This window comes from Plecotus auritus, assembly GCF_963455305.1.
Source record: "Plecotus auritus genome assembly, chromosome: 2".
NCBI lineage: Eukaryota > Metazoa > Chordata > Mammalia > Chiroptera > Vespertilionidae > Plecotus > Plecotus auritus.
The window spans coordinates 20,359,982-20,371,227 of NC_137771.1; the positions used below are offsets into that span (position 1 = coordinate 20,359,982).

The 11,246-nt window shown below is 58.7% G+C and overlaps 1 protein-coding gene across 2 annotated transcripts; it reads left to right on the top strand.

Annotated features, from left to right (window-relative positions):
* Positions 1 to 2,278: 2,278 nt before the first annotated feature.
* HCRTR1 (hypocretin receptor 1) lies at positions 2,279 to 10,303 on the top strand. Of its 2 annotated transcripts, XM_080657301.1 has the most exons (8): positions 2,279 to 2,410; positions 3,533 to 3,842; positions 4,058 to 4,236; positions 4,767 to 5,010; positions 5,349 to 5,464; positions 6,895 to 7,121; positions 8,087 to 8,208; positions 9,794 to 10,303. In XM_080657301.1, exons 2-8 carry the CDS (start codon positions 3,644 to 3,646, stop codon positions 9,982 to 9,984), a joined length of 1,278 nt encoding a protein of 425 aa, XP_080513427.1. In that variant the 5' UTR covers positions 2,279 to 2,410; positions 3,533 to 3,643; the 3' UTR covers positions 9,985 to 10,303. The 2 variants fall into 2 exon arrangements, with proteins under 2 accessions (XP_080513427.1, XP_080513428.1); XM_080657302.1 differs by lacking the exon at positions 2,279 to 2,410 and having other exon boundaries at positions 3,517 to 3,842; positions 9,794 to 10,108.
* The last annotated feature ends 943 nt before the right edge of the window (positions 10,304 to 11,246 follow it).

Genomic DNA, 11,246 nt, shown 5'->3' on the forward strand with positions numbered 1-11,246 from the left:
ACACAGACACGTGCACCCCTATGTACAATGATTTTGGGGGACTTGGGGAGCCCCTTGCTCACTCCAGCCCAGGGAGCCTGAACTGTGGAGTTCTGAACAAGGACTGGGTTCTAGGCCTGGGCCGTGCTGTGCTGGGCTCAGCTGGCGCCCTCGCCCACGCAGACACCGGCTCTGCACCTTCCACGTCGCAGCTGGTCGTTTCCTGCAGAGTGCCCTGCATGCCTCCCCTCCCCCATGCACTGCAGCCCCTCCCCAACCCCTACTTGGAAAACAGGCCAGCTCTACATCGGGGGAGGGAAATGTGGGGGGATGAGATGAGTCATCCCTGTGGGGGCAGACATATTAAGTTCCACATACGCAGGCTCACAGAATCATGGACACAAAGGCATGCCCACACGCACACCCCCACTCACAGGGAGAACACTGGGAGGCCAATGCAAGTCAAAGCCACAACTGCACATCCAGACACACAGAGACACACACCTGCACACACACATCCCTCACAGACACAAACACCAATACACACAGACCCACCCAGACACATCCCACCCAGGGCAACACCCCAGTCATCAGCCCAGAGCCTGTCCCCTACCCACATGCACACTCAGAGACACAAACACACACGCGGGATCCCCCTGACACACACTCACAGCCCTTACTTAAATACGGACACTCAAATACACACATGTAGGGGCAGGTGCAAGAGCTGGGACATGGGCACACACACATACACACACACGCACACACACATGCACATGCACATGCACACACACGCCATTCCTCTCTTGTGTCACCTCACCCATTCCCTTGCCTCTGCCAGCACCTCAGGCAGGCAGGACAGAGCTTTGCAACCAGAGGGCTGCTATGCCACATCACCCACTGGGTGCTGTGCCTGCCCGGGACAGAGTCTGCCTCAGGGTCGCCTTCACTCCTCCCCGCTGTTCTGGAGGGCGAAGGGCACTGGACCGGCCCCCTGTGCTGCCCCAGCTCTCCTCACACACTCACGGCTCCAGATCCTTTGAAAAGGGGCTTTGGCTGCAACAGGGAAGATGGAGGTTACATCACAGGCATCACCTCCCAGGAGGGAAGGGTGAGTCTCCAAGGTGAGAGAGGAGGGTGGGGCTGATGTGTTAGGAAGGTCTTTCCTAAGGCAGGGGGTGGCCAAGGTGACTGCCTGATGCCCTGGAGGTCGCCCTTCAGCTACCTGTGTCTCCTGGAAGGCCTGACCTCGACCCCTTTGCACCTGCGGTTTCCTCGAACTCCAATTCTCTCTGCTGCTACCACAATCCCCTTCAGGGCCACCTTCTCATTCCTCAGGTCTGTGTGCACAGGCTCCTGCTCTAGGACGCCTGTCCTGATGCCCTGGCTGGTCAATCTGTCCTTCTGTGCCACAGCCCCCGTGGGCTTCCTCACAGCTCTCTTCACACCAGAGGGGACTTGCCAGGCTGTGAGTCCGCCTGCCTCCAGCCAGCCCAGCGCTCTGTGTGGTGAGGAGGGGCAGACTGGAGAGAAGCTCTGCTGTGTGACCTAGGCTGAACCGTCAGTGCAGTGTTCTCATCTGTGAAATGGGGGCAATAACAACTGCCTCACTGGACTGATTACATGAGGTCATGCGTGGTCAGGGCTAGATAAATGGCAGCTGAATGAATGAAGCCCATTGCCTGGCACACTGCTTAGCAAATGTTTGTTGAAACAATCAGCCCCTCTCACGCCCCACTTTCTGCCTCTACCTGCCATCTCTGTCTTGGGAGGAGGAACGTAGGCATGAGCAAAAAGGATTGGGGGTCAGATAGAATGGGGGCTGGGAGATGGGCACAGGCCTCTGGCGTGGCTGGGAGATAGCAGCTCCCGCCGCCGCAGCCAGAGCCTGGCTGGAGGCGGTGCAGGCGTTCTGTTCACCCCTGTGACCCACCTGTGCCATCCTCCTCCTCAGCTAGGTGAGGCAGCCAGGAGAGGTGGCGCTGGGATTCCTTCTGCACTGTGACTCTCCCAAGCTGCCCAGGCAGGGCCGCCGGCACACAGTAGGTGCCCTCTGAATGCGTGGGGAATGGCCGGAGGCAGAAACGTTGAATGAATGCGAAAGGTATGAATGAACGGATGGACGCATGAATGGGAGCGGATGGCAGCGTGAAGTGGGAGGTAAGGAGGCACGAGCATCTCCCTCCGCCCTCCGGGTCTCCAGGCTGGGAGACAAGAAGAGGAGACCGGTGGGGGCTCCCCTCCCCGCTCTGCCCCTCCCGCCCCGGCCACCTCTCCCGGCGGCGTGCAGCCCAGCGGAGCCCGCGCCAGCCACAGCCCGCTTTGGAGCCACAGCACCCCCAGGAACCCGGCTTTCGGCGCCGGGAGGCGAAGCCTCCGCTGCAAGGTCGGGGATCAGCAACCGAGGACGCCGGAGTCCCAGAGCCAACAGGTGCGGGGCGTGGGAGACCCCCAGACCCAGGGTGGGGGTTCCCAACAACGCTCGGCAGGAGCCAAGAATCTGGGGGTAGGGGGGGTGCAGGATAACCTGGGGCTGGGAAGCTGAGACCCCAGCAGGCTCCCTCCTGCAAAACCCCTAAAGCGCTGCCCCCCCCACCACCTTCGCCCCACCCTGCAGCCCCTCAGCTCCCGAGGTGCAGGGAGGTCCTGCTCAGGGAGTGGGTCCGCCCATGTTCGGTGGGAATATGAAGGAGTTCCCTCCCCCTCTCTCAGGGGTCTCCAGGGCCCGGCAACCTCCCTCACAAGTCCGGGGTCCTCCCTGCTCAGCCTGGGAGAAGGAGGGTCTGAGCCAGAGAGGAGGGGCGGAGAGCGAGGCCGGATTTATGAATGGAGGGAGCTTCCTGCGCGCCAGCCCCCCAGCGACCCCTGGCGGCCGCCGGGGCGCATAGCGGCCTCGGGGATTCAAGAGGGGCTTTCTCCCCACTTCCAGAGAGGTCTCCAGCTTCCCGCTGCACCCCTGCTCCACCGTGTGTGTGTGTGTGTGTGTGTGTGTGTGTGTGTGTGTGTGTGTGTGTGTGTGCGCGCGCGCGTCCACCTGGGAGGGTCTGGCAGGTCTAGTGGGCGGGGCCTGGGTCTCTAAAGCCTCCCTTGACCTTTTTTTTCCAACCAAAAATTCAGGCCTGTGAACTGTTCAGGGGAGAATACTTGCAACCGGATGGCTTCGTCTCTCAAATCTGTGGTGTTTGGTGGATTCAGACAGACCTGGCATAGTAGCTTTGTGACCTTGAGCGAGGGGCTCAACCTCTCTGAGCTTCCACCTCCTCCTCGTCAAAGCAAGGCTCTCTAATAACGGGGAAGCCAGTCCCGCGCCTGTTTCTGGGTAGAGCACTGGGCATGCTTTAGAGCTCATTACTCCCACTGCAGTCCTGTGAGGTACGTGTGGTCATTATCCCACTGAACAGATGGGGAAACCGAGGCTGGACGAAGCCAGGTCTGTCCCTCTCCACTATAACCCACAGCACAGAATGCTGAGAATTAAGAGGGAGTTTATATGCAAATTGCCTGGCACATTCCCTAATATTTCCTTTCTTCCTCGCTCCCTCCCTTCCTTCAGGAGATCTGGGGCTGGGACCCCAAAAGACCTGGTGCAGGACTCCGGGTTCCCTGAGGGAAGTGGGCTGAGGCCTGTGGAGACCATGATGGCCCTTGGCTTCTGAGCTCATTCATGGAGCCCTCGGCCACCCCGGGGGCCCAGTTGGGGGTCCCCAATGGCAGCAGGGAACCCTCCCCGGTGCCTCCTGACTATGAAGATGAGTTTCTCAGCTATTTGTGGCGCGATTACCTGTTCCCGAAGCAATACGAGTGGGTGCTCATCGCAGCCTACATGGCTGTGTTCCTCGTGGCCCTGGTGGGCAACACGCTGGGTAGGTCCGTGCGTCCCTGTGGTGCTGCGGGATTCCTGTGGGGACTGGCAGGAGTCCTGGGCCCGGCTTCTCTCCTCTTCACCCCAGCCTCTGCCTCGGTGTGGGGTAGTGTGTGTGGTGTGGGGCGGGGGGGCGGGGAGAGCTCGCTGATGGGCTGCGAGCTGGGATGGGCATGGCTCTGCCTCCCGCTTTCCCTGATCCTGCCCACCCCACAGTCTGCCTGGCCGTGTGGCGCAACCACCACATGAGGACCGTCACCAACTACTTCATCGTCAACCTGTCCCTGGCGGACGTGCTGGTGACGGCCATCTGCCTGCCAGCCAGCCTGCTGGTGGACATCACCGAGTCCTGGCTCTTCGGCCATGCACTCTGCAAGGTCATCCCTTACCTACAGGTGAGCTCTGCCCCGTGACCCTCATCACCGCCGTCACACCAAGTACAGAAACCATGGCCTTACTTAAGCCTCAGGGACCCTCAGACTTGCTTTTCAGACAGGACACGGTTGCTCAGCACATGTGTGGTGTCATTCTCTACTGTCAGCAAGAGCAAGCTATCAGCCCGACACTGGAGGACACAGCCCTAGCCCCACATACTCCTACAGAGACCCCCCCCACAACCCCCCCCCAGGCACAGACACAGACAGCCATGTGCGGATACACGCAGGGACCACCCACTCTGTGACAAGTCTTGAGCTAGACATTTTCTATCCGTGATTGCATTTCTCTCCTTGAGAATCCTGCCAGGTGAATGGTATATTCTCACTTCGCAGGTGAGGCTCAGAGAGGGTGAGTGATTTGCCCAAATCTCACAAGCCAGTAAGTGGTGGAGTCAGGATGTGCCCTGCACCTGGGCTGTGAGCCCCTCACCCCCTCCACATCTCTGGGAGGCCCCTGAGAGGACTGACCTGGTGTCTCCATGGGGCAGGCCGTGTCTGTGTCAGTGGCAGTGCTAACCCTCAGCTTCATTGCCCTGGACCGCTGGTATGCCATCTGCCACCCCCTGTTGTTCAAGAGCACGGCCCGGCGTGCCCGTGGCTCCATCCTGGGCATCTGGGCTGTGTCGCTGGCTGTCATGGTGCCCCAGGCTGCCGTCATGGAATACAGCAGTGTGCTGCCCGAGCTCGCCAACCGTACCCGGCTCTTTTCTGTCTGCGATGAACGCTGGGCAGGTAATGGGGGTAGCCTTGGGCAGGCACTCCTGAAGGGGGCACCTCTGGGGCACATCCCCTAGGGCAGGCAGCTGCCAGGGCACCCAGGCGTTGTCTCTGAGAGGACTCTTTAGAGCAGACATCTACCAAGGATACCTTCAGGGTGGGTACTTCCTCTGGTAAAGACATCTGCTAGCGGTCCCTCAGGATGGACACCCTCAGGTTGGGCAACTCCAGGGTCTCTCTGCCAAGGTGCCCGTGTGGGGCCCAGCTGCTTGCTTTGGCCATCGCCGCGGCCAGGTGACATTGCTAAGCAGGGCAGGCTGGGGCCCAACCTTTGCATCTCTTGGCCCCTGCAGATGACCTCTATCCCAAGATCTACCACAGTTGCTTCTTCATTGTCACCTACCTGGCTCCGCTGGGCCTCATGGCCATGGCGTATTTCCAGATCTTCCGCAAGCTCTGGGGTCGCCAGGTGAGGCCCACTCTGCTGTCACTGTCTGGGCTGGGAGGGGGGAGGGCGCTGGTCTAAGGGAGTAGACAGTCCTCTGCCTTCAGAACATGCCATCCTGGCTGCAACCAGAGAGAGGAAAGGCCCAGGGACTTTCAAACTCAAGGCTGAAGTGGTAGAGCCGACCCTGGAACTGAAGAGTAATGAACACCTTCTAGTATCAGTAGCTGCCATTGACTGTCCCATGCACTTCCCACCAGTCTGGGAGCCTCTTAACCACCGTATATTATCCCCAACTTCACATGTGAGAAAACAGACTCAGAGAGGCAAAGCAACTTCCCCAAGCCCCTCAGCCAGGAAGGGCAAGGCCAGGCACTCAGTCCCCGATCGGTGGGGTCCAGTGCTCAGGTCAGCAGCACCTCTGTGTTGCTTGCCAAATCATGCACTTTGCTCACAATGTCTTCACAACCGTCTAACCAAAGCAGCAATATCACCACTTTACAGACGCTGAGTAATGGCAGCCAGCTTGCCACAGCCAATGAGTGGCAGGGACTTTCTGGGCCCAGAGCCTGCCTTCTTTCCTCTATTACAAACTGACCCACAGCAGGTTTTGGGGGGGGGGCGGGGGGGACTGGGGTGCTCAGAGGCCCCATGGCACCAGCAGGAATGAGTCCTGAGCCAGTGTCTGGGCAGTGAGAGCAAGCAGGCCAGAGCATAACCAGCCCTCCGTCCACCAACATATGCCACCTGCTCCTCACAGCCGCCAGTCAAGAGGGCAGCAGTCACTCTCTCATCTCACAGACAGGAAAGCCAAGGCTCGGAAAAGGAAAGAGCGCTGAGCAAGGTCGCATCGCTCATGAATGGCTCAGCCTGCCCTGGGCCCCCGTTTCCTGGACTCTGGCCGCATGCCCTCTGGGGGAGCTTCCGGTGTCTAGTGGTGGGAGCGGCTTCGAGGGCATCTGTGGCTGCTCTAGGAGCCTGGACCCTGATAGGCTTATGGGCGCCGACCTAGGCTGGGACCTGTGCTCTGAGGCCAGGCCATTCCATGCTGTTCCCTGGCTCAGCCCTTGCCAAGGCTTCCCCACAGGCAGGAGGCAAGACTCACCGGCACCCCACCCCCATAGATGGAGGAGGTGACCCGATGAGGATGGATGGGTGCTAGGAGGATGTTGCCAAGGGTCCCCTGCCTCATCTGTAACCAAGGGCCAATAATATCTTCCCCAAAGGCATAATTGGGGTGGCCTCCCCATGAGCCGATGGAAAATGAAAGCAGGTGTTCACACTCCGTCAAGTGTTGGTCTCTATTACGAATGTTAGGTTCCTTCCATTGCAAGGGTTTGTTCCCTTCGCCCACCTCCACCTGCCCCAGGGTCCAGCCTGAAGCAGAGCCCAGCAAAGGGCCTGGCCTCCGAGGAGCTCCTCCCACCACCGCTGTCTCTGTGTGTGCTGGACAGATCCCGGGCACCACATCAGCCCTGGTGAGAAACTGGAAGCGGCCCTCAGACCAGTCGGAGGAGCAGGGGCAGGGCCTGGGCGCAGAGCCCCAGCCTCGGGCCCGGGCCTTCCTGGCTGAGGTGAAGCAGATGCGTGCTCGGAGGAAGACAGCCAAGATGCTGATGGTGGTGCTGCTGGTCTTTGCCCTCTGCTACCTGCCCATCAGTGTCCTCAATGTCCTCAAGAGGTGAGAGCACTTGGGGAGAGGTTGGGGGTGAGGAGATGGTTATGGGGTCAGAGGAAGGAGCTGTCTTTGCTTTGGAAAAAGACCTGGTTTAACCCCACAGCTATGATATCACCTTGGGCAGGTCATTTCTCTGAGCCTCAGTCTCCTCATCTGTAACATGTGACAGTAACAGTCCTGGCCTCCTAGGCTACTGTGAAAATTCTTTCATCCACTCACTCACTCGTCAGATGGTAGGGCTGGGAACACAGTGAACAGTGCACAATACGGAGTCCCTGCCTTCGCGGAGGCCACATCCAGTGGGAGAGAGAAATAAATGTGCATTATACAGCCAGGCAGTGACAATTGCTATGAAGAAAAAAATACGGAAAGTAGATAGTGATGGTGACGGGCTGGTGGTTTTTTGGTTTTCTTAAAAATCTTTTTAAAAAATAGCATATGTTTTTTAAAAAAGGCCTCTGAGGAAGTGACATTTGGCAGAGGCCTGAAGGGAGGGATGGCACGCTGAGCGGAGGGAGCACAGGGGCATGGGGAGCAAGAGGCCACGGGGTGCAGGGAAAGAACACGGACTATTTGACATGAGACATCTCAGTGTGAGTGCGTGGCCACTTCCTGGCTGAGTGATCTGGGGCCAGTCCCTTGACTTCTCTGAGCCTGTTTGAAAAATGGCGTGTCTATGACTCATCATGTTGCTGTGAGAATGGATGAGAACATGGATGGGGAGACCCAGGGGGTCAGATAGCTGGTGACTGAGCAGATGTGCCCTGGTGCCTGCCCTTAGGCCCACTCCAGTCATACTCTGTGCTCAAGAACCCAAAACTGTGGTCAAGACCCCAGACCCAGAGGCCCAGGAAAGGGGTGGATGGAAGGGGCAGTGGGAACTCCTGTACTTTGTAGCCCTGTAGCTTGTGAGCATAAACACATACACACGTCTGCCCCATTTCTGACTGTCCTTCCCTCGGTCCTAGGGTGTTCGGGATGTTCCACCAAGCCAGCGACCGCGAAGCCGTCTATGCCTGCTTCACCTTCTCCCACTGGCTGGTGTACGCCAACAGCGCGGCCAACCCCATCATCTACAACTTCCTCAGTGGTGAGTGGGCTGGGGGCAGTGACCGAGGGCAGCAACAGTCCCCAGGGCAATAGTCTCCCCATCTCCAATCCAGACCAAATAAAGGATGGCGGGGGAGGGAGCTCCATACCTACTCCTTCCTGGGAATCATGACCCTGCTCTGGTCACTCCCACTCAGGGGGAAGACTTAACCCCAGGAGTCCTGCTCTGAGTGGGAGACCGGCCACTCTCCCAACTGTGGCCAAAGAAAGCTGACCAGCACCCAGGGTCCAGTTTTGCAGATTATGCAGACCAGTGAGTGGGTGGGGAGGGCAGCAGTAGGCCAGCTCGTCTCCACCCCCGCCAGGCAGGACCTCCACTCAGCCTGCCTGGTCAACAGGCTCCAGAGGGAAGCAGGCCTGTGGGAAGAGGGCCTGAGGGATGGCTGCGTAATCAAGGCATCGTTGGGGCTCAGGGTATCACCAGCAGAGGCAGCCCAAGGCAGGGAGAGGGTTTCCCCATGCCCAGCTAGACACACACTGGCAGAGGGGCCAGAATTTGAGGCGCTATCCCTGGATCCATCCTCCTCGAGCACCAGTCCTCCTGCTCCCCATTCTGGAAATCCAGGCCTCCCGGTCTCCAACCCCAACCCGGGCCTCCTCTCTCCTGTCCCGCACCTCCCATGCCCTCCACCTCCGTTTCCACACAGTCCCCCAGCCCAGCAAAAGTGTGACTCACCTGACCTCTGACTTAACGGCCTAAAGATCTGGTCCAGATGACTGTACAGGCCTGGACACAAATAATCATCCAGAAAAGGTTGAAAGGGACCTGGGATCAATATAATAACCCTCATAAGACTCAAGAATTACTCAACAAAGGCTGGCCAGGTGGTCTCCAGCTCAGAGAGAACAGAGAGATGCACGCTGCAGCAGGCACAATGCATTCCTTTGTAGTTACATTTACAGAGCGCCTACTGTGTGCTAGGCTCTCTGCTGGGCACTGAAGAGGCCGGCGGGATGCTGAAACATGATCAAGGAGGTTTCAGTTCCAGTTAAATCCGTTACCCTGGTGCCCTTGCTGAACAAGGTGGCTGTGGTAGTCCCTCCTTCCCCACTCACTCTTCCCATTTAGACAAAGGGCTTTAGCGTTAGAACCAGCGCCAATGGCTAGCTGGTGACCTTGAGCAAGCCTGCACCTCTGTGCCTCATCTGTGAAGTGAGGATAAAGGACCCCAGGCTCTCACGCCTGGTGTGAGGGCTGCTGCTGCTATCCTTTTCATCACCATGGGGCAGAGATGGGAAAGCCTCGGTGAGCCGAGCCCCTCCACCTGCACGCCCAGGAGGGCAGAGATGATCTGAGCCCCCTGAGCCAGACACCATGTTTACACGGTTAGAGCCGGGCTCAGAGCCAGAGCGCAGTCAAGGAATCAGATAAAAACCTGCTCCCGGCCTCTGTTCTCTCTCCCTGGCAGTGACGAGGTGGCTCTGGGGCTCTCCATCCCACTCTACCCTTCCCTCCCACCCCCTCACAGGCAGCTTGGCTTGAGCTGCGTGGGTGTCCCTGGGCTCAAGGCCCCTTCCTGCTGCATCCGTCTCCTGATGGCTGTGTCTTCTGTCTCCCAACCAAGGCAAATTCCGGGAGCAATTCAAAGCTGCCTTCTCCTGCTGCCTGCCCAGCCTGGGTCCCTGCGGCTCTCTGAGGACCCCCAGCCCCCGCTCCTCTGCCAGGCACAAATCCTTGTCCTTGCAGAGCCGATGTTCCGTCTCCAAAGTCTCAGAGCACGTGGTGGTCACCAGCGTCACCACGGTGCTGCCCTGAGCGAGGCTACCCTGGTGGCTCCAGGGGGTGCAACCCGCTCCCTGCCTGGACTGCTCCTCTGGCTCCTGGGGGACCAGCCCTGCCTGCTTGTGGACGCAGTGCGAGGCCAGGGCTCCGGTCCTGGTTTTCCACCTGTTTGACTCTGAGCAAGTAACACCCCTTCTCTGAGCTGTGTCCCCTAAACAGGATTGATGTGAGGATTAAGCATGCTCAAGAAAGTGGAAAGCTCTCTGTAAATTGTAGTGTCGTGGACAAGATTATCGTTGTATTCCTCTCACTCGGCTGTCCCTCACAGTACCATCGATCCTCATCATCCTTCCAGAGCTTGGCCTTCTTCTCAAAGACCCCTCTCCTCCCTGACTACAGGCCTTTCCTAGAGTCTGCTGGAAGGGCCCAGCAACCTTTCCATCCAGCCCAGTGACTCCCTAAGCCCAGGCTGCACTCGGCCAGCCCTGCTCCGCTGCCCGCCTGAACGAACCGGGCCCAGCCCTCCCCTGTGGGAAAACAGCCCCACCCTCACCAGGTGCCGAGTGCACACCACAGACTGGATCCTTAGCTTTGTGGTGTGATAAAATGCTCTCCATGTGACCATTTGGCATGGAGGCCAGCAGCCCAAAGCAATTGTAATTAAAAGCCTGGCACTGAATGTTCCCTTTCCTTGTCATTGCACAAAATCTGTGCCTCTTAAGTTAAAAGCGAGGAAGGTGGGGAAGTCGGGGGTGGGGAGAGGACAAGGCAGCATGGAATGCTATCTGCTGACTACTCCCACCTCCATCCCCCAACACACCGGCTCCCTGTGGCTCCTCGCCAGGCCTCAGAGCACACGTGGTGCTGCTTCCTCAGGCAGTGCCCATTCTGAGGCCCAGGACCTCAACCCTTGACGTGTCTGTCTGCTCATGGGCCCAGTGGGCTATGGGAGGTAAGGGGGGGAGGGTGGGCAGACAGCAGAGCGAACAGACTGACTTCCTATTATCTTCGCCTTCTTGGGTATCAGGGCTTTGTTTATTCACTAGGACTCACAGGATAAAGGGAAAGCCACAGACGTGGCTGGACGTGCTCCGCCTGCCACCGAGATGATTAGAGGGCTGCCAGAGGCCCTGCGCCTGTTGCCAGGGCAGGAGGTGGAGCACAGTCTGAAGCACTGCTCTGAGGAGTGGGAGGCACCTGGCAGAGGCCGGCCAGGCCATGTGCACTGCTGGGTCTGCATAACCTGATTAAAGAAGCCACAGCCTCCCTCTGACCTCATCCATCAGGAAGTGGGG

Excerpts from the sequence above, each read along its gene's own strand:
- HCRTR1 (XM_080657301.1), top strand. The coding sequence starts at position 3,644 with ATGGAGCCCTCGGCCACCCCGGGGGCCCAGTTGGGGGTCCCCAATGGC. Across the intron at positions 5,465-6,894 it reads GCAAGCTCTGGGGTCGCCAG|ATCCCGGGCACCACATCAGC; the intron begins GTGAGGCCCACT and ends TGTGCTGGACAG. Across the intron at positions 8,209-9,793 it reads CATCTACAACTTCCTCAGTG|GCAAATTCCGGGAGCAATTC; the intron begins GTGAGTGGGCTG and ends CTCCCAACCAAG.